This window comes from Aethalodelphis obliquidens, unplaced genomic scaffold, assembly GCF_003676395.1.
Source record: "Aethalodelphis obliquidens isolate GAN/ISIS:26980383/991018 unplaced genomic scaffold, ASM367639v1 scaffold20, whole genome shotgun sequence".
Classification (NCBI taxonomy): domain Eukaryota; kingdom Metazoa; phylum Chordata; class Mammalia; order Artiodactyla; family Delphinidae; genus Aethalodelphis; species Aethalodelphis obliquidens.
Window position 1 is genome coordinate 2,032,773 of NW_020837964.1, and position 22,961 is coordinate 2,055,733.

The 22,961-nt window shown below is 47.5% G+C and overlaps 1 protein-coding gene across 1 annotated transcript in view; it reads left to right on the top strand.

Moving 5' to 3' along the window:
- Positions 1–2: 2 nt before the first annotated feature.
- Positions 3–22,961, top strand: part of ZCCHC14 (zinc finger CCHC-type containing 14) — a 58,762-nt gene continuing 35,803 nt past the window's right edge. The window contains exon 1 of the mRNA XM_027119038.1: positions 3–563. Coding sequence (XP_026974839.1) covers positions 3–563 — 561 coding nt within the window. The remainder of the gene's footprint in view (positions 564–22,961) is intronic.

The following is a 22,961-nucleotide window of genomic DNA, read 5'->3' on the forward strand; positions in this document are numbered from 1 at the left end:
GCATGGTGGAGAAGCGCTGCCCGTTGCAGAGGGACGGCGTGTACCGCTGGTTCTCGGAGCTGCCGTCGCCGCAGCGCGTAGAGTTCCTCTGCGGCCTGCTGGACCTGTGCATCCCGCTCGAGCTGCGCTTCCTCGGCTCGTGCCTCGAGGACCTGGCCCGCAAGGACTACCACTCTTTGCGCGACTCGGAGATCAAGGCCAACAACCCGGCCGACCTGGGCAGCCTCACCAACCTGACAGACGAGGTGGTGCGCAGCAAACTGCTCGTGTCGCTGGCGCTGCTGGGCTCGGAGCAGCGCGAGGCGGCGGGCGTGCTCTACCGCACGCTCACGCACATCGACTCCATCATCCACAACTACGGGCTGCAGCTCAACGAGGGCCGCACAGGCGATGAGTTCCTGCTGCTCTTCACCATGGCCTCCAACCACCCGGCCTTCAGCTTCCACCAGAAGCAGGTGCTGCGCCAGGAGCTCACGCAGATCCAGAGCAGCCTGAGCGGCGGCGGCGGCGGCGGGGGCCCCGGGGGCAAGAGCGCGCTGCCCACATGCCCGGCCTGCCACAAGGTGCGTGCCCGCGCCCCAAGCCCCCGCCTGAACCCCAAACCTCACACCTCGCTCCCCAAGCCCCCACTGGCACCCCACATCACCGCAAACCCCTACCCGCACCCCAGGCTTCCGCCCCACCGTCTCCTCGCCACCCCAAGCTTCCACTACGCACTTCACTCCGTGTCCCACGTCTCCCTCCTGCACTTCAGACCCCACCCTCACCTCAACCCCCTATTCCCTCCTTGCACTCCAAACCCGCACCCCTAGACCCCGCTCGGCACCCCACGCCCCCTGGGGCCCGTCGCACCCGCCTTGCTCGGGGCCCGGGGGAGGGGGCTCCGGGACTGGGGAAGGGCGCACCGGGCAGAGTTCGCGGCCCGCCGGGCCTTCGGTACACGTCTTCCGCGGGAAGCTGGAAGCGCGATAAGGCCTTTGTCCCCTTCATCGGGCTCTTGGGCGACAGATAACTGTTACACATTGTGTCCTCTTGGTTTCTCCAAATCTGGTGTTTATTATCAGAAAAGGAAGCCGCTAGTGAGGTGGAGATTAGAAGACGCTGTAACGATAGGAGACGTTCGCGGGATGCTGTGCTGGGGCTCCCACGGCCTAGGTGTCCATTTCCCGGGAGTGGTGGGGTCGGCGTCGCCCCGAGGAGGTTAGGGTCGGCGTGGGCCGCAGGCCGCCATGGGCCGCAGGCCGCCGTGTGCACGTGTGTCAGTGTGTGCGTGTACGTGAGTACACGTCTGCTTGAGTGTATGTGCATTGTGTGTATACGGGAGTGTGTGCTCACGTATATATGTGTATAGAGTGTATATGTGTATTTCTGAATGTGTACGTGTGTCTGTATTTATATTGTGTGTAAGAACAGGGCTGTTGTAACAGACGGAAAAGCAGGTTTGGAGCCTTCAACGCATGTGAAACAGTTATTTCTCCGTGACCCGCCTTCCTTTTTAGAAACAAATCCTAGGCTGATTGAGAGTCCAACTAGGATGAGTTAAAAGATCTCCTGTCTCCAAATTAAACAGGAAGGGCAGAGTGGTCATTCAGTTAGAAATGTGAACTTTTGTCTAGATGTTTAAAAATTATGTAAACACAAAGCATTTGGGGCTCCAGTGTCTTTTTAACAGCCCCCTGGGACCCTGTGCCAGAATTGTGCTCCAAGCAAAAGGATTTATCTTTGACCACGTGTGTTGTGTGATTTAGGATTAAAACTGACTTTCTTTGGTAGTAAAAGATTGCAGTCATACCAGTAGTCTAAGTGCTTTTTGATAGTGTCTGTGCTGTCTGAAACTAAAGCTTTGTTTCTCTGGTTTGCTAGTGGTGGTTTTTAAGCTCTTTCAACTGTGGATTGTGGCTTTTAATGATTTCCTTTGAGACGGGGTTGTGATACCTACATTGGTTGTTTTTTTTTTTTTTTAGCTGCATTGGGTCTCCATTGCTGCGCGCGGGCTTTCTCTAGTTTCCGCAATCAGGGGCTACTCTTACTTGTGGTGCGTGGGCTTCTCATTGCGGTGTCTTGTTGTGGAGCACAGGCTCTAGGCGCTCAGGCTTCAGGAGTTGTGGCACGCAGGCTCAGTAGCTGTGGCTCGCAGGCTTTAGACTGCAGGCTCAGTAGTTGTGTTGCACGGGCTTAGTTGCTCCGTGGCATTTGGGATCTTCCCGGACCAGGGCTCGAGCCCGTGTCCCCTGCATTGGCAGGCAGATTCTTAAACACTGTGCCACCAGGAAAGCCCCCCTACATTGGTTTTTAACGTGTCGTATCTTTTTTGAGATATGAACCACCTCTGAGACTTTGGTTTCCTGTTTTAAGCGTGTGTTCAAATCCCATCCTAAAAATGTTTTTCCAGCTATGACAAAGGGAAAGCAGGGCCCTATAAGATGTCGTTGTCCACAAGGCACTCAGTAGGCTCTGGGGTGCTGGTGTTCATGGGGTTTCAGTCCCTGGTGGCCGGTTTCATGAGGTCTCAGTCCTCTGTTCGTGTTGGTAAACACTGGTAGTGTCGTACTCCCCTCTTGAAGCGGATTCCTGTGTGTGTGCGGATGAATCACTTTATAAAAGCAGAAGGTGCCGATTATTCTGGCGGGGCAGCGAGCTAAAGCTAGAACCCAAATACCTTTTTTAAGAGACTTTTTGTCAAGCCAGAAACCCCTTTGATGAGATGCAGGGGCTGGGAATTGACCAGCTGTGTGACCTTGGCCAGAATCCTCTCTCCTCCTGGTTTTCCCTTTCGGGGTGGAAGGCAGGTTACCTGTCTCATGGGCTCGTTTGGAGGGTTCCATGAGGTCCCATGTGAAGCGCCCAGGAGATGTTCTATGAGTGCTGTCTTGGCCCTGGCCTCTCCGGCTTTCCATAGAGGAGTGCTAACTTTGTTTTTGGCTGCAATGCTGGGCTTGTAGGATCTTAGTTCCCCGACCAGGGATGGAACCCTGGCCCCTGACAGTGAGAACGCCAAGTCCTAACCACAGGACCGCCAGAGAATTCCCTAGGAGTACTAACTTAAACAAGGCACGTTGTCAGGGAGTGACATATTTATGTTTTGGAGTTTTGGTGTTTTCTAAGTTGATTTTTGAATGCGTAGTTACTTGGAGCTGGCTTTTTTTTTGTTGTTCTGTTCATCCGTGGGAAATTGGAGAATTTTGCCTGACATTTAATAATGAGGTTATAATGAGGAACCTTGGGGCCATTGCTTCCATGTTTCAGAAACAATCATGGTGTCTAGTTTTTTTTTTATAAATTTATTTATTTTATTTTATTATTTACTTTTGGCCGCATTGGGTCTTTGTTGCTGCGCGCGGGCTTTCTCTAGTTGCAGCGAGCAGGGGCTACTCTTCGTTGTGGTGCACAGGCTTCTCATTGCGGTGCCTTCTCATTGCGGAGCACGGGCTCTAGGCACGTGGGCTTCAGTAGTTGTGGCACACAGGCTCAGTAGTTGTGGCTCGCGGGCTCTAGAGCACAGGCTCAGTAGTTGTGGCACATGGGCTTAGTTGCTCCACGGTATGTGGGATCTTCCTGGACCAGGACTTGAACCCATGTCTCCTGCATTGGCAGGTGGATTCTTAACCATTGCGCCACCAGGGAAGCCTATGGTGTCTAGTTTTACCTGGTACATCCCCTGTGTCACTGCTGAACTTAACTTCACTCATATTCATTTAACTTTCTGTTCCTTTGCTGCTTTCAAATTTATGCCTGACACTGATGCACAAGTCCTGTGAAATCTAACAAGTAAGCCTTTTGCCTTGTTAGTATCCCTAAATCCAATATTTAGTGCAGTCCTGAAAAAGCAGCCCCTTAAAGCTGTGTTTGCATTTCTTTTGTAAGACGTTGTGTTTTGTTTTGAACTCTTTGAGCTTAGAGACTTTGTGTTTATCTTTTAGAGATAAAGATGTTGATTGTTTTTTATTCTTTATCCTATTTAAAGGGACATACTTCTTGTAATTAAATTTTCTGATATAGTATTTGCAGTTCCTTCTCCAAAGTCTCACTGGGTTATTTTAAAATTCTTCTTGCTCCAAGGACTTGTAGAAGAAGTTTAAAAGTGTGAAGAATGTAAAATAGACCTTTTTACTTTCAGAAAGGAAGGTGTTCAGAGGCTGGAGGGCGAGTGGGTGGCCTCACTGCGCTCGTAGCTGGGTGCTGCAGGTGTGCAGTGCGAAAAACGGTCTTTCCCTTTTATTTAATTATAAAGCCATAGTTTTGGGAAAAGTTTAAATTTATCCTTTACCATCTTTTCTATGTATAAGTGACAAAGTGCTGTGGCATATGCTTATTTATTTATTGAGACTTAATTCGTATATCATGAAATTCACTCCTCTGAAGTGTATAATTCAGTGGTTTCTAGTATATTCACAGAGCTGTGCAGCCATCACCACTGTCAGATTCCAGAACATTTTCATCACCCCTAAGAGAAACCTGTACCTATTTGCAGTCACTTCCATTCACCCTCCCCCACCGGTGGCAACCACTAATCCACTTTCTGTCTGTGGATTTGCCTGTTGTGGGCATTTCATGGAAATGGGATCACACACTAGGTGGCTTTTTGCGGTTGGCTGCTTTCACTTAGCTTCCTGTTCTCAAGGTTCACTCATGTTCTGTGTAGCCTGTGTCAGCACTTCACTCCTTTCAGGTTGAATAATTTCTGTTGTGTGGCTCTACCCCGTTTTGTCTGTCCATCCATCAGTTGATGGGTTTGTGAGTTGTCTCCGGTGCTTGCTTCTAGACTTTTTCATTCACGGCTAGTAGGCTCGTGTCTTAATCCCTTCCACCTAACACTTGCTCAGTCGTCTCCGGAGCGTCGCCCACACACGGCCGTCCGGAGGGACCTGGCTCTCACGTTAAGAGTCCACCCGGCGGATTGCTGGGCGTCGGCGCGGCGCCCGGCAGGTCTGTCCCTGGCCTCCCAGAGGAACTGCAGTGAGAGGTGGCGGAGGCCACTCCGCTCTCAGGACTGATGGTCAGCTCCGTGGTCACGCTGTGAGCCCCTCCTGCCCTCCCGTTCCGGAATCCTCGTGATCAGGATCCTCACGGACCTATTTCCAGAGGGCGTCGAAACTGTGTCTGAAGTGCTTAGTGCAGGAGTGTGGTGGGTGGTGGCCCTTCTCTGGGTGTGTGTCCTCCTCTGGGGGCTGAGTGCCCGAGAAACTTGGGGTCCACGCAGATACGGTGAACAAACCTGCTAATAATCTCTTGCCCAAGGCAGGCGAGAGCTTGCTTTGTCTCGTTGCTTTTCGTAAGCTGTTGGAAATCGTTGCAGTTCAGAGGTGAGACACCTGGTGGTTTGTCACGTGCTGTAGAAATGGCTTCCTCTGGTTTCTCCTTTAACCCTAAACCTTGGACTGTTGGAGCTGAAAGTAGTCTGAAACCACAAGAAGGGACTTTGCCTGGAGCTGCTGTTTTTCCCACTCAGGTTAAAGGAAGAGCTGTGCCTGGAAGGCCAGTGCGGCTCCCTGTTCACACTTGTTCCAGGCAGCTGAGGTCCAAGGTCACCAGTCTCCACGCAAGTCTGGCTTCCTTCATCACACTGCAGGAGAGGGCGTCCTGAGAGGGATTGGAGTGGGTTTTTTTTGGCCAGCTTTTATAGGTCCCAAAGAGTGTCCTCTTTTTGTAGTGAAGTACATGATAAGGAATTGAGACATCCTGGGGTACAGTTTTAATTGCTTTTCTGCTGCTGGTGTGTTCATTGAAAATGAAGACCCCTCACCTGTCCTTGGAGTCGCAGTCCTGCTGTTTTTCTCCTGTATAATGGCTCAGATTGTGTGGCACTTTAATGACTGTCTTTTGCCCTCAGGTTAATTTAAGGCTGTTTACTTTGACACGAGCTAGTTAGCATTTGCTTTCTTTAACTCAGCAAACATTTTTGAGTTCCTGTTCCACCTGTGTTCTGGAGTATAGTTGTAGAAGCTGGAAGTGTCATGTCATATTAGGGTGTGATGAGCGATGGGGTAGCATTACTGATACAAGTTAGAACGTAATTGCAGATGAACATCAACATTCGCCTCGTTTCTGCAGTTTTTGAAGTTCATTGTTCACTTAGTCTTTATTGTACCCATCTTTCTTCTCAGTCCTGTATACTTTATTTACCTTCCTTTTGGATTGAGGACATTTTGGATTAGTATACGTATTTTCCCAACAAATTCACATCCGAGTTTTACAACTTGAAAGGAAGCTAGGAGAAGGGACCCGAGCTGGTACATCCTTTCTGTTTGCTAAATCGTTGACTGCTGACCTCCTTAGAGGCTGTTAGTAAATCAGAGGAAAAATTTTATCACATCTAGGAAAAACAGTCTCTACTTCAGTATTCTTTTTATTTTTTCCTGCCTTAGATGGATTGGATTTTAGAAAAAAAGATCCTTTGGGTATCTTTTTTTTTTTTTGAGAACCCTCCTCAGAACACTACTTGTCTCATTAGTTTGAGTAGGAACTGTTGCCCCAAGTTCACTAACTGGTTTACAGATTATTGAAGGGTTTCTGATGTTTGACTTTACCCTTGACATATACAGTTTAGAAATCAGTTTCAACCAGGCAGCTTTTCTCCAGTCTCTGTAGCGGTTTTGTGGGAGCCTCCCTATTTATAATAGCCACTCTATTTTATAGCTGCCCTGTGAGACCTAACATATTATAGCAGCGTTTCCTGTCGAAAGCGAAAAGCAATTATCAAGAACTAATAAAATATTTGGTTAATTCTTAAGCAGTCTGTTTTGTTTTGGGTTAGAAGGCCTGACGTTATTTAGAGTGAAGAGAAGACAAAGGCAAGACCCACTATCTTTCAAGTTGCTCATTTCACATAATCTCTTTGGCACAGTATATGGCCAGGACCTCAGAGGCAGGGCCAGTGGACGCGCCTCTGGGGGTTGGAGCTTCGGGTGGACGTTTTGGGGCAGAGGTTGCCTTTCTGTCCCAGGCAGTCCCTCTGTCTCTGTTCTGGTCACATCTGCCTGTTTCCTCAGGGACATCGTTAGGTCACGTGCTGCGCTTTGCTATTTCCTGACCTCCCCACCTCCCCACAGCAACCTTTGACCTCCACTGTTTTCCCACTTGGAGCATCAGCCCTTTCGTGGAAACAGCGAGACCCTTCCTTCCACGTGTCCCCTCCGTCATCCGCTCACTTCTTGGTTCCTTTGTGACCAAGTCCTGCCCCAGAGCAGTCAGCAGGCCTGCGCTCCAGGGAGAGCCCATTTTTAACAGTTTGGTGTGAATCCTTCTGATGTTCTAATGCCTATATAAATGTATACTTATGTATTCTTTGAAAACATCATATATACATAATTAAATACAAGTAGGATCTCCCATACATGCTATTCTGCCCGTGTGTGCGTGCCCGCGCGCACACGCACGCACGCACACACACACACACACAAACCCAGTGGTAGAGAATACAGCCAGCCTCCTGGAACCTGGCTTCTGCCCCCAGCCTCTTCAACTAGAACAGTTTTTATTAAAGGGAACCCAGTAAATCTTTTAAATTAAAAATATTTTAATAGATAATGAGAAGTAAAAAGAAAATTGAAAAGGTACAAAAGAATATTCAATGAAACATCCCCTTCTTGCCCCTCCCCCATCCCCCATGCAATCAGGGGAGGACACACAGGACGTTTCAAGGTTCCTTTCCTTTACCTGGTTGTTGATACCTTTTATATCACATTAAAAAAACAAGTTTTTGGTTTTTTGTTTTTTTTTTACCTGGGAACCCATGCAGTTCCGTTCCCCTCTTTATTCCTTGTAGAACCTTCTAGAAAGACTCTCTGTGTTTACAAATAGGTAACTGGTGTCTTGCTGCACACACAGGTCTGTCCCTTGTTTGCTTCTCTCGGCGACTTTCTTGATGAGCACTCTCATGTCAGTCCACAGAGCTGCTTCATTCTATTTCGTGGCTGCCCTGTGTGTCTCTACTGATGAGCACTGTTCCCATCTTACTGTTACAGACAATGTGTGTCACTTCCATATCATGTACACGTCACCTGCATATGGCCTTTCACATGTTGGTAAGCGTGTCTCCAGAGCAGAAGCCTGGACGTGGCGTTGGTGGCAGGTCACATGGTCTGCGCTTACGTAGTTATTTGGGGTGTCGCCGAGCTGCACCTTGTGGGACCTCCACAGCGTGTGTGAGCACCTGCCTGCGTCCCTCCCCTCCTGCGGGGCGTCAGCGCACCGCTGGCTGCTGCCGGACACTTAGGCGAGGAATGCTGCTCAGTGCAGGGACATGTTTGCAGGTGATCCATTTTATTTATCTTTGTTGAGCTCTCCGTATCCTTTGCCCCTTTCTGTTGGGTTGTTGATCTTTTCTTTATTGTTTTTTAGGAGCTCTTTAAGTTTCAAGGAAATTGTCCTTTTGTCTTTAGTGGAAGTTGTAGGTATTTGTTTTCCAGGTTTGGGTTTTTTCCAAAAGACTTTACTGTGCAGTTCTTGTTGTTTGTTTGTTTGTTTTTAATGTCATTCTTACCAGTCTCGTTTGGCTTCTGGGTGTTGTGTCCCAATTAGAAATGCAGTGTACATAATGTGTCGTGCCTAGTACTAGACATATGCATAGATTGTGCTCATACACACATCATGCATTATACATGATAACCGTTCCCGGTGGTGTCTCCTTACGAAACTCGTGTGGTTTCTCATTTTACATTTAACAGATCCATCTGGAGTTTATTTGGTGTAAGGTACAAAGCTGGGTCTATATTTTCCAGATGACCACCTAGTTGTCCCAGTGCCATGTGTTGAATGATGCATCCTTTCCCTCTCAGAGTTGAAGTGCTGTCTCTTACGGTACGGCGTGTTTCCCAAGTATGTTTCGGTTTACTTCTAGACTCTCTATTGGGTCTCTCTGATGTCTCTATCTTGATGACCTCTTATTTGCCAGATTCGTTGGCTACTTTTCAGCCCTTATCCTTCTCATCTCTCATTTGTTCTGTGGGTTCCCTGCGCAGTGAAATTCCCCAGGGGATGGTGTTATTTATTTTATTTTTTTTTAAACAAATGGGGCTGCTGAGATGCTGGGTTAAAGGGTCTGGGCGGGGCCTAGTCACCCGCTGCCTGGGAGCCGGGCCCCCTCCCTTACTTCTCTGGCACCGCCGACTTCCTCCTGCTTCTATGAGCGTTTGTTTTCCGTTTCTCTCCTGCCCTTTTGATGATGGTGTTCCTCAGGCTTCTCTCCTCCTTTCTCTTCTCCTGTTACTTTATAATTCATGACATATTCAGCTGTGATTTTGCCACTCTCTCTGGTTACCCCCAAATCTCTAACTAACTGGGACTGAGCTGCAGCTGGGTGTCCCAGGGAGCTCAGTGTGTCCAGAGGCAGGGTCCTCTCTTCCCATCCTTTGCTGCTGCGCCCTTGTCCTGATCCCCAGCCAGGCGCCCACGCCTGCTTTCTCATTTTCAACCAGCTTGTTCTCGGGTCCCAAGCATCTCCACAGACTTACTGTTCTCCATCGGCCCTGCCGCAGCCCAGGTCAGTGTTGGTTCTGTCCGTCTGTCTGTCCCTTGCTCTCTCCCCACCTCACCTCTCCCTAACACACTTGGCATGATGGTTACATCTGTGGGACACTCCTTAGTAGGTGGATTTGGGGTGGTTTATCAGGGATTCAGGGTACAGATTAAAGCCATCTTCTGGGGACAAGCACAGCCCTAGCCCCACGCAGCCCCGCCTCATCCCAAGTCAAGAAGCAGACAGGAATGTGAGTGAGTGACGACCTCTTTGTAGAATTAACTGATGCCATTGTTTTAAGTCTACAAGAGGCAACTTTATAACTTCTCTTTTTTGTTTGTTGATTAAATTTAAAACAGAAATTTCGGTACCTTAACTCCTTTTAGAAATAACGGTGACATGTTCAGGTGCCGACCTTAACCTGGTTGTAGTCTAGTACCACACCTACTTGTCTCCCTGGCCTGGGTCTGTGTACTGTAGCACCCCGTAGTCCCCCTGGGCCCCTCTGAGCCTCTAACGGCAGTTCCCAGGGTGGCACAGGAACGGTCCTGGTAAGATGCCTGTAGGAGGGTTGTTCTCTGGCACGTAGCTCTCAGCATGGTGTGCTGCGTCCTTTGTGATCTGCCCCTTGCCTGGCTATATTCAGCTTTTATATTGCTCCTGTTCACTGTGTTGCCTCGTTGCCCTGAGCCTTTGCAGATGCTGTTTTCTCAGATGGGACACCTGCTGCCTGGGGCACCCAAGCCCACACTTCCTGGTGCACAGTATTAAATAAGCCTTCTTCTGGCTCCTGCTGGCCTAGCCCTTACCCTACTATGGTAGGGTTCTTTAAGTTTTCATCACCAAACTTTGCCTTATTGGAGGGCAGAGACTGTGTCTCTGTCTTTCAGTCCCAGAGGCCAGCGGTCCCTGCCACCTAGTAGGAGCTGTGTCCTGAGAGTCTGTGAAAACCCAGTGGAAGGGACTTGTTGGTGTTTATGAAAGGCCCCCCCAGTGAAAACCTTTTCTTCCTTAGTGCTTTTCTTCTCTATGGCCCTATTAGTAATATCTGTTACCGTCTCACTCTCCGTAGCCTTTATCCAGTGGCTGTTTCTCTTACGCATTACACAGCCGTAGATTCTAGTGAAATTTTAACATCTGTATCCTACTTGGTTTTTTTTCAAAAGCCAGCATGCAAAAGCTTCTGTTGGGAGAAACTCTCTGAGTGGGATGGTTTGGCTTTATATTACGCTGTGACAAAACTAAGTTTATGGACAAGTACACCCAGAGCTGGGGAGGAGGTGAGAGCTGGGGACAGGGCGTGTGGTCGTCCGGTGCTCTGGTGGGCTGGCCACTTGTGGAGCCGTGCATGTGGATCAAGTCGTCTGGGAGAGGTGGCTTAGAGCTTGTATCTCTAAACATAAGGCTCTTTCGCTGTTTTCCTTTAGTGTTTGCAGAATTGTAAATCATGGTAAGCCTAGATGTTTTTTAATGTGCTATAGAACGGCAGTAAACCGAGCGACTGTTATCATCCCAGTTGCTAGTTTATATGTCTTTTATACTTTAAACATTGACATCAGATTCATCATAAGAAGGGAGCATTACAGCATCATTTCCTAGTTATTTGGGACTTTACATAAGAACTTCAGTAGAATTACTAGAAAGAAATTGTATCCTCAATTTTCTTACTGATTCACAGTGAATCTAATTAAAACATGTATATGTAGGAACCACTTCTAGAAATATTATAGTCTAGGCTAGAAAAAATAACTGAAAAAGGAGGAGAGTTAATTTGTGGGGAAGAGAAACAGTCCCTTCTCCCATCACATTTGGGCATTTTAATAAAAATTAAAAGCTTGGGAATAATGGTAACAACCTAGCTATAATAAAGTCAATTAAATTAATGACATACTTTGAACGTACTGGGTGTTGAGGTTGTGTGGGAAGCGCTGGGTGGTGCGTGTACTCCACCTGGACGCAATTAAGTATTAAAATACTCTCCGGAACTCCGCTCTTCCCTGTGGGAGGATGATCCTCCTGTCGCCAGCTTCCTGACAGAGTATGTTTCTGGTACGGGTACTTTGCAGGCTGGGATTTTTCTGAAAACACTTATTTTGTGTGGGTTTTTTCCTGTACTTTAAAGACTGGGTGTGAAGCTCGTGAACCAGTGTGCTGTTCATATTCGTGTTGGGGAGGCTGATTTACCAATCACAATGACTCTCTTTCTTTCAGAATTGTTAGGAAAGAGATGAGTAGAGGACAGGTAGCACGCACACAAGAGGGGTACGTGCCCTGTGCGGGGCACTCTGCGGGCTGCTTCTCGTGTGTGCGCGGTCTTCCCAGTGAGCCTGTGAGGGAGGTTCCATCCCATCCCGTCCTGTCCCCATTCTGGCAGCAAGGAGACAGACACAGGGCTTAAGGATGCGTAACTTCAGAGGTGACATGAGTAAGGGGCTGTGTGTATTATGTGACACCAAAAATTGTGTTAAAAGTGGTGGGGTTTCTTACTTCATCATTAAAAGTGAGAGGAAAACCCTGAAGAATATGAAATGAGAAGACAAAGGAGGCTAAGCTCTGTGGCTCGTGGAGTAGGAAGTGGGAGGCATTGGCAGTTATGTGAGCTGCGGGCGCCCAGCCACCTCTGGGCGGCTCTGATTGCTCCTCGGAACCTTTTGTCATAGTGATGTGGTTCTTCTCCCAGCCACCCCACCCCTACTCATTCATTTTTATTCTTTCAGTAGCCTTTCGTTGATATCCTCAGTATTACAGCTCAGTGTATGTATAGTTTAGTTTAAAGGTAAAACTTACATTCTGTGACTTGCACACTTTTTTTTTTCTGTTTTAACCTTTTTTTTTTTTTTTTTCCGGTACATGTGTCTCTCACTGTTGTGGCCTCTCCCACTGCAGAGCACAGGCTCCGGACGCGCAGGCTCAGCGGCCGTGGCTCACGGGCCCAGCCGCTCCGCGGCATGTGGGATCCTCCCGGACCAGGGCACGAACCCGTGTCCCCTGCATCGGCAGGCGGACTCTCAACCACTGCGCCACCAGGGAAGCCCTAACCATTTTTTAATTTAATTTAACTGATTTATTTTTTATCATCTTTACTGGAGTATAGTTGCTTTACAATGCTGTGTTAGTTTCTGCTGTATAACAAAGTGGATCAGCTACACGTATACATATATCCTCATATCCCCACCCTCTTGCGTCTCCCTCCCACCCTCCCTATTCCACCCCTCTAGGTAGTCACAAAGCACTGAGCTGATCTCCCTGTGCTATGCGGCTGCTTCCCACTAGCTAGGTATTTTATATTTGCTAACCATTTTTTAAAATTAGAGTATAGTTAATGGACAATGTTTTGTTAGTTTCAGGTGTACAGCATAGCGATTCACTTATACATACATGTATTCTTTTTCAGATTCTTTTCCATTATAGATTATTACAAGATACTGAATATAGTTCCCTGTGCTATACAGTAGGCCCTTGTTTACCTATTTTATATATAGTAGCGTGTGTATGTTAATCCCAACCTCCTAGTTTATCTATACCGTCCCCCTGTCCCCCCGCCCCGCTATCCCCTTTGGTAATCATAAGTCTATTTCTGTTTTGTAAGTAAGTTCGTTTGTACCATTTTTTTAGATTCCACATATAAGTGATATCATATGATGTTTGTCTTTCTTTGTCTGACTTCACTTAATATGATAATCTCTAGGTCCACCATGTTGCTGCACGTGGCATTATTTCGTTCTTTTTTATGGCTGAATAATATTCCATTGTGTGTGTATACCATATCTTCTTTACCCATTCATCTGTTGATGGACATTCCATGTCTTGGGTATTGTAAATGTGCTGCTATGAACATTGAGGTGCATGTATCTTTTTGAATTAGAGTTTTCATCTTTTCTGGATATATGCCCAGGAGTGGGATTGCTGGATCATATGATAGCTCTGTTTTTAGTTTTTAAGGAACCTCCATACTGTTCTGCATAGTGGCTGCACCAATTTACATTCCCACCAATAGTGTAGGAGGGTTCCCTTTTCTCCACACCCTCTCCAGCATTTGGTGTTTGCAGACTTTTTGATGATGACCATTCTGACGGGTGTGAGATGATACCTCATTGTAGTTTTGTTTTGCATTTCTCTAATAATTAGTGATGTGGAGCATCTTTTCATGTGTCCGTTGGCCATCTGTATATCTTCTTTGGAGAAATGCTTATTCAGGTTTTCTGCCCATTTTTAAAAAAAATAAATTTATTTATTTTTGGCTGTGTTGGGTCTTCGTTGCTTTACGCGGGCTTTCTCTGAGTTGTGGTGAGCAGGGGCTACTCTTCGCTGCGGTGTGCGGGCTTCTCATTGCAGTGGCTTTCTTGTTGCGGAGTGCGGGCTCTTAGGTGCATGGGCTTCAGTAGTTGTGGCGCACAGGCTTAGTTGCACAGCAGCATGTGGGATCTTCCCAGACCAGGGCTCGAACCTGTGTCCCCTGCATTAGCGGGTGGATTCTTAACCACTGCGCCATCAGGGGAGTCCTTCTGCCCATTTTTTTGATTCGGTCGTTTGCTTTTTGGATATTAAGCCACATGAGCTGTTTGTATATTTTGGAAATTCATCCCTTATTGGTCGCACTGTTTGCAAATATTTTCTTCCATTCCATAGGTTGTCTTTTCGTTTTGTTTATGGTTTTCTGTGCTGTGTAAAAAGATTTTAAGTTTAATTAGATCCCATTTGTTTATTTTTGTTTTTATTTCCATTATTCTAGGAGACAGATCAAAAGAATACTGCTATGATTTACGTCAAAGAGTGTTTTGCCTATGTTTTCCTCTAGGAGTTTTATAGTATCTGATCTTACATTTAGGTCTTTAATCCATTTTGAGTTTATTTTTGTATATGGTGTTAGAGAATGTTCTAATTTCATTCTTTTACATGTAGTTGTCCAGTTTTCCCAGCACCACTTATTTAAGAGACTGTCTTTTCTCCATTGTATATTCTTGCCTCCTGACTGTAAGTGTGTGGGTTTATTTCTGGGCCTTTTGTTCTGTTCCATTGATCTATATTTCTATTTTTGTGCTAATACCATTACTGTTTTGATTACTGTAGTTTTGTAGTATACTCTGAAGTCAGGGAGCGTGATTCCTCCAGCTGCATTCTTCTTTCTCAAGGTTGTTTTGGCTATTGAGGGTCTTTTTTGCTTCCATACAAATTAAAAAAGTGTTTTGTTCTATTTCTGTGAAAAATGCCATTGATAATTTGATAGGGATTGCATTGATTCTGTAGATTGCCTTGGGTAGTGTGGTCATTTTAACAATGTTAATCCTTCCAATCTGAGAACATGGTATATGTTTCCACCTGTTTGTGTCGACTTCAGTTTCTTTCATCTTGTAATTTTCAGAGTACAGGTCTTTTGCCTCCTTTGGTAGGTTTATTACTAGGTATTTTATTCTTTGTGATGAGATGGTAAATGGGATTGTTTCCTTAATTTCTCTCTCTGATATTTCATTGTTAGTGTATAGAAATGCAACAGATTTCTGTGCATTAATTTTGTATCCAGCAACTCTACCAAATTCATTCATAAGCTCTAGCAGTTTCCTGGTGGCATCTTTAGGATTTTCTATGTATAGTATCCTGTCATCTGCAAAGAGTGACAGTTTTACTTCTTTTCCAATTTGGATTCCTTTTATTTCTTTTTTGTCTCTGATTGCCATGGCTAGGACTTCCAAAACTACACTAAATAAAAGTGGTGAGAGTGGGCATCCTTGTCTTACTCCTGATCTTAGAGGAAACACTTTCAGCTTTTCACTGTTGAGAATGATGTTGGCTGTGGGTTTGTCATCTATGGCCTTTATTATGTTGAGGTATATTCCTTCTTTGCCCACTTTCTGAAGAGTTTGTATCATAAATGGATGTTGAATTTTATCAAAAACTTTTTCTCCGTCTATTGAGATGATCATATGGTTTTATCCTTCAGTTTGTTAAGGTGGTGTATCACGAAATGCACACAGTTTAAGTGTATCATGTGAGTGAGTGAGTGTCTTTCACCACTTGAGTTTTGGTAAATGAATGAACCCCTACCAAGATACAGAACATTACTATCACCCCAGAAAATGTCCTCATTCTTTTTTGGGTCAGTTCCCACCTTTACTGCCACCGAACCCTGCTATCTCCTACCTCCTGCCTTTTTTCTTGTTTTTCTCTTCTATTTTTCCCCCACCATTGATTAGTTCCATCTTCTCTGGAGCTTCATTTAAGGGGACTCATAGACTCCATTTGAGCTATGGGCTTGCTTCGTTGCACGATTTTTAGTGGCTGGTCCGGGGGTTCCTGAGGTTTCACAGTCTGCCTTCCTGGAGTTCATGTGGAGAGCGAGAATCTTGCAGTTGTATTGTACCCATAAGGTTTCTCTGTCCTTCATGCTATGGTTAAATATGTATTGCTTCTATATAGGCTGTTTAGTCCTACAATATATTTTTTGCTTTAATAGGAATATATATTTTTTAAGTTAAGATAAAATATAGTCTTTTACGTTTACCCACGTATTTGCCATTTCTTACAGAAGAACCGGTTTGTTACCATATCCCTTCAGTCTGGAAATCTTTTCTTCAGCGTGTTTTGGAGTGCAGGGCTGATGGCAAGAAATTCTCTTTTCTTTTATCCAAAAATGCTTTGTTTTGCCCTGTATTGTTAAAGGGTGTTTTCACTGGATGTAGGATTCTTTGTTGACTGTTCTTTTTCTTCTAGCTTTTAAAAGAGTTGAGACATGTCTCCTGGCCATCATTCGGTTTATGGTTCTGTACCCAAAGTGCTCTTTTCCTCTGGCTGGTCTCAAGATCACCTCTGGCTTTGGTATTGGAGCAGCTTGACCGTGTTGTTTTCTTGAATTTATCTCGTTTGCTGTTCTTTGAACTTCCTGGATCTGTAAATTTATGTCTTTTACTAAATTGGGGAGATTTTCAGCCATAATTTCTCCACGGTTTTTCCTGTCTCCATCTCTCTTTCCTTCTGGGATCTAGCTGCAGGTATGTTAAACCTTTTGATATTATTCCACAGGTCCTGGAAGCTTTGTTCTTCTTTTTTTTTTTCTTTTTCCCCAAAATATTTCTCTCTCTCTGTGTTTTGGATTGGACGCTTTCTGCTGATCTGACTTGAAGTTCACTGACTTTTCTATTAATTCCAAACTGCTGTTAAGGCCATCCAGTGGATTTTTTATTTCAGAAATAGCACTTTTTGTTTTAGAATTTCCATTAAAATTTTTTTTGTTATTTTAGGACAATTTTTTAGAGCACTTTTAGGTTCCCAGAAAAATTGATCATGATCACCCGAAGTCCACAGTTCACGTTAGGGCTCACTCTCGGTGGTGTATACTTTATAGGTCTGGACAAATGTGTAATGACGTATATCCACTGTTACACTGTAACAGAGTATTTTCACTGTCATTAAAATCCTCTGTGCTCCACCCATTCATACCCGCCCCCCCCAACCCCTGGCCACCACTGATCTTTTGACTGTCTCCATAGTTTTGCCTTTTCCAGATGTCACATGGTTGGGATCAGATGGGCTTCTTCACTTAGGAACATGGATTTAAGCTTCCCCCAGGTCTTTTCATGGCTGCAGAGCTCATTTCTCTACAGAGCTGGGTCATAGTTCATTGTCTGGAAGTTCACAGTTGATTTATCCATTCACTTACTGAAGGACATTGGTTGCTTCCTGAGTTTCCATTTTTAGAAACAGTTTCTGTTTGTCTCCTGAGATCTCCTCTTTGGTTCGTATACCATGGGCATATTTTCCCTCCCATCCTGGAGCCTCGTTACAGCAGCCGCTTCTCGCCCCTTGCCTCGGGCCCCAGCTCCGGCTCGTCTTGTGCCTGCCCTCCTTTTCTCTCTTTGTGGGTCTCGTTTTCATTTCTTTATGTGGCCAGTAATTACGGATCGCTTCTTGGACTTTGTGTGTGAGGTGTTGTAGAAACTCTGGATTTTGTTCTGTCCTCCTGAAGGGTGTTGGCGCCCAGTTGCGTTTGTTTGGTGTAGTGGACCTGGCTGGGCTCCTCCCAGGCCCTCTCCGGTGTCCGCTGGCTGCTGCGGTCTGTGCGGCTGATTGGTCCTGGGGTGACCGCCAGGAGCCTGCCCTTGGCGCCCGGCTCAGGGCTCACGCGGAGCGTGGGCAGGAGTCATATGCAGGATTTGCTGTTCCCCTTCCGGGCACTGTCCTTTCGGGGTTTCCCTCTCGCTTTCCAGCTGCTGGAGTCCACCAGCATTCCGATCTCTGGCTTTCCGAGTTGGTGAGGCTTGGGGCCCTCCCTGAGCTTCAGCTGCTCTTCTCTCTGGTGCGGCCTAGGCCTGCTGCACAGGAGCTCACCCGTGCATGTCTCACTTCCAAGCTGAGACCTCCCCCTGGTGTCTCCTGTGTTTGGTTGTGTCGGTTCATTGTTTTATATGCTTTCTCCAGAGCTTATGCTTATCTGCAAAATATTGCTCTGACTACTCAGCTGTTATTGAATGGAGAACCACCTGTGTTTTGTAATCCAGGTGTTGTGGTCAGTGTAGACCATGGGTCCAAGAAGGAGTAACGCTCCCCGAGGAAGTACAGCTGTGAAGGAGTGCTTCCCGCTTGCTGGGACTCGCGTCACTGTAAAGGGGAGGCTCTGGGCAGAGGCGGAGAAATGGGCTGGCCCGGTGCTTTGAGATCAGCGTGTCCTTTGGAGACGGCACATGAGACGCTTGCTGAGGTGTTCTGGCGCTCAGGGTGCTGAGGAGGGTCTGGTGTGTGAAAGGGCAGGCCCAGCGCCCATACGCGTGTGCCTCTCAGGTGCAGGGCCTGCTGCCATCTGCGGCTGGAGGTGCCTCTTGAATTTCTTGACCTGAGTGTCTTCTCTGATCACGCGTTGGGCCCTTTCCGGCCTGATCGTTCCCTGAGCAGCTACCTGGCGCTGAGCGGCTGAGCAGCTTGGCCGTGCTCGTCACAGGCGTCTGCTCAGGTGGCTCCTGTAGGAGTAACTCCCCAGGGCCCGTGTTACTCACGCTCTCTGGACCTTCGGTGCGTCCTCGTCTGCAGCTGGGCGGCTGCTGCTCGTTTCCAGCTGCTTTGGGTGCCTGTGGTCCCCCATCCCGGATGCCCCAGTGTTCTGCACTGAACCCGTATCGTGGCTCGCACCCCGGGGGGTCCAACAGCAACCGCTGGAACGTGTGCTGCTCTGCGAGGTTCATCTCTGGTGCTTGAATGTTACGTCTAGAACCAAAATGGTCATTAGAGCCCAGTTTCCTCGTTATGACTAGACTTTGACTCATGTTCTCAAAGAAAACCCCAATATTTAAGCACACTTCTGGCCATAATGCGCACGCTAACAATATGGTGTGTAGTATGCACTTAATGTCAAAAGTCCTGAGGGTGAAAAGGACCGACTTTGGCTGTGATGTCCACGAGAAGAAACTCTACCTGAAATTGACACTGCCGTGCCGAAGACCGCAGCCCTGCATTTGAAGTGGTTTCCACGAGTACACCGGTCACACGCCTTACCTTTTTCCTAAAGGGGGAGGGGCTGCCTTCCTGAATGTATTTTACATTCAGTGTTGTCTTCAGAGTTTATTGAGATCCCACGTGGCTGTGCCTTTCGAAGTTCTGGGTTTAATAATACTCCTGTGTGACCTCTTGCGTCATTCATGGTCCTCACCACCAACATTGCACCTTTCTTTCGACACCACTGTTTTTAATGATCTCCCGCCCCTGCCTTAAATTTGCTGCCTGTTGTCTGTTCAGTTCTAGGAGAATACACCTAAGCTGTTGACATTGTTTAAAATAAACCTCTGAATGAGAGGCTGGCAGTGCGGCTGTCCAGACGAAGCCTGTCCTGCTACGCCCTGCGCCTCGGCCATGTCACCAGCTGGACGACGGTGGCCCCTGCTAGGTGTCAGGCTCCGGGCGCCTTCCCCCACCGCCAGGCTCTGGTTTAACTGCCGGCTGCCGGCTGCATGGTGGCCTGGAGTTGAATTTCTGAGCTTCCCGGTGTGCACAGTGAGGCTGGGTGCGCAGTGGGGCTGCACCGCCCTGAAGGCTGCTAGGGAAGAGCATGGCTTTCGAGCCGCTTTGCTGGAACTCATCTGGTTACGTACTTGGTACCTTGTGCTGAGATTTTTGAGTGGTAATCGTTTTTTTCTCCCTCCTTTTCTCTTTTTTAATGAGCAGAGCCCTAGGGTAAGAAATATTAAAAGCAGTGTTTTTATGTGGAAAACGGTTTTTGGTTAGCTCTGGCTTCCGCTTGTCCTAAGTCAGCAAATAGCTTTCACTATTAAACTATCTATTTTCTTGTTCTGGGTTTTAGAGACACATAATCACTATTTTAGTAAAATGCTTACAAATCACTTTTCTTTTTGATTTTATGTATTTTTTTCCCATTGACTTAGAAGTATTTAACATGTTGTTCTTTCCAGTATAGAGGTGGTACTTGGAAAACACGTTGAAAATCAGGGACTCTGTTTGTAGTTGCTGGAGTTCATGCTTGTGCTTGGAGGTCCCTGGCGTTCATGAGCTTCGGCCACGGAGGCCTTGCTGTCCAGCTCTTGGAGACTTGGGGCCCCAACCCATCTGTCCCTGCTCCTGGAAGCCCTTCCTGCAGGTGTTTGCTTGGCTGGCTCCCGGTCCCACGAGGCCTCAGCTCCGCCGTCCTCCCTAGACCACGGGGTTTCCTGTCCTGCCGGTGCTGCTCAGCACCTCCGACAGCTCCCAGACCGCTCCAGGCCTGGGGGGGGGCAGGACAGCCGCGCAAGGGATGAGCAGCTGCGGCTTTAGAACTTGCTTTGGTTGGACTTTTTCGTGCTGTTTGCATCTTATAGGAAGGTGCTCTCATTTAGACTTAGTATCTTTCACTTTTTCCCTAATTCTAATAGTGATTGTTCCTTCCAGAAAAATTGAAAAACAGAAGAGTATATTTTTAATCACTCAGATAGTAAATACTATTAAAATTATGGCGTGTTTTCTTCTTTTTTCAATGCCTGTAGTATATGTATCTACACAATTCATATATTACAAAATTCACACATCTAAGTGTGAGTGTTCTCCGTGCCTTTCATTTTCTGAAATTATTTTTTAAAGGCTGCGTAATATTTAATCATATGGATGTAAATTTATTTATTTATTTGGCTGTGTTGGGTGTTCGTTGCTGTGCACGGGCTTTCTCTAATTGTGGCGAGGGGGTGCGCGGGCTTCTCGTTGTGGTGGCTTCTCTTGTTGCGGAGCACGGGCTGTATGTGTGAGGGCTTCCGTAGTTGTGGTTCGTGGGCTCTAGAGCTCAGGCTCAGTAGTTGTGGTTCGCGGGCTCTAGAGCGCAGGCTCAGTAGTTGTGGCTCACGGGCTTAGTTGCTCTGCGGCATGTAGGATCTTCCCAGACCAGGGCTCGAACCTGTGTCCCCTGCATTGGCAGGTGGATTCTTAACCACTGCGCCACCAGGGAAGCCCCTGGATGTAAATTTATTTACGTACTTAAATATTAATCTTGCTGGATATTTATGTCATTTTTTTTTTTTCCGGCCGTGCTGCACGGCTTGCGGGATCTTAGTTTACCAGGGATTGAACCCACACCCTCAGCGGTGAAAGCTCGAAGTCCTGACCCCTGGACTGCCAGGGAATTCCCTATTTTTGTCCTTCTAAAGCTAAGATGAACCTTCTTGCACACAAACCTTTGTATCGCTGGCTGTATTCTTAGGATAGATTCCTCCCCGCGGGATTAGTGGGTCCAGAGGTACAGATGTAATAAAAGTCTGTTACATGCACCTAATTGCTGTTGGGACACTTGCACCGATTTGCACTTGCTGGTTGGGGATGAGACTGCTCGCCTGTGACATGTGATCATTGCTCGTAAGGGCATTTGTCTACCTGTAGTTGCAGTGCGCTGATCGCTTGTCACGGAAGAGTCCATCTGTAGGTGGAGTGTCTATTTAGAGGGGGAGGCAGCCCCCAGATTCCAGGGACAGGGATGTGGAAACCGTGGGGCTCCCTGGACCTGGACCCTGGGCGTGGTCAGCAGTGCGGCTTTGCGTGCTGCACTCGGGGTGCGGACAGTGGGGTCGAGCACGGACGCTGCCCCCGGATTCGAGGCTGCCCAGGGGAGCTTCTCGGCGGGACCTCGTGGGCATTTGTCGCCTCCACGTGTCCTCACAGCGCCGTGTGTTGGCACTTGAGCCTGTGTAATGGCCTTCATGGCTGGCCGGCACGTGCAATGGTCATAGCAGCCGCTAACATCTCACTGAATCCTGGCTGTTTTTCCAGCACACTTAGCTACTTTAAATGCTTTTCATTTAATTCTCAAAAAAACCCTACGAGCTAGGTGCAGTGGAGGAAGCTGAACGTTGCCAGACGAAGTTTTGGCCATGGTGGCATGGTCAGCAGGCTGTGGCCGCAGCTGTGGAGCCGGAGCCGTGCACGAGATGGGGTCGAGGGGCTCCCGGCTGAGGGCACAGCTGGGGCAAAGGCCTCCCGGCCATCGGTCCCACCCCCGGTGGCCGCAGTGGATGGAGCGGAGGGGAGCCGTGGGGGATGTCAGGGCCGTGACAGGAGCCAGACCCCGTGGGCCGTAGGCGAGGCCAGCTGTGAAGGTGAAACGGGAGGTGAGCTGGCCGGCAAGCACGTCGGGCGTCGTTTAGAAATAGAGCCGGCTGCTTGCAGGAAAAGGGACTTTGAGCCTAATGGGAAACATCCGTCCAGGTTGAGCTGGGCTCTGTCATTGGAGAGCATCTTCTCAGCGCCTGCCCAGCAGCAGCAGAAGGCGACACTGGGAACCGAGCGAGTCTTTATTCTCGTGTCCACCAAGCTGCTGACTGGGCCCTGCTTGTGAGCCTGAGTCAGAGAGCACTTGAGCTGAACTGCATAGGTCACGTGGGGCAAATTAACTTGACCAGAAATAACCCCAAACAGCATTTCTGGGAAATGCAAGTGAAGACAGCTTTCAATGTAAACAAAGGAGCAAAGGAAAGATAAAGGCTTGGTTGGAAAAAGTGAACATTTGGAAGAGTAGGAGGAAATGCTTTGCGGAAAAAGTACCAAGGAAAACAAATATTTTTTTCCCAGTAGTTACAGTTTTAAAGAGTTTTCTTTCATGTATTTATGTCAGATGCAGTGCATACATTTCGATGGGGAACTCACAGATTTTTCCCTTTCTGTTCGTAGCCACGGCACATTGACCTATACCCTGTAGCTTTTCCTGTGAATCCAGGGAAGGAGCTCGCTGTTCTCCTCTGGGGACAGTCAGACATCTGGACGTGGGGCCCTGGGAGCTTCACGCACAAAACAAAAGAACCACCCCAGTGTCCCGGCCGCAGTCCAGAAGTCCTGGTTGGGTTGGCGGGGTGTCGGCCTGCATTCTTTTAGTGCCCCGGGGTTCCCCGTGCAGTCAGGGCTGAGAACCCCGTGTGGGTCTGCTTCCTCTGCTTCACAAGCTGCGTTCTCTAACCACAGTGTTAACCAGAGGGACTGGAGGGCACTTGGTCCACTCTTGCATCCACCTCCCTACAGGCTGAGTCTGGAGGATGGCGTTCTGCTCTCGCCGTTT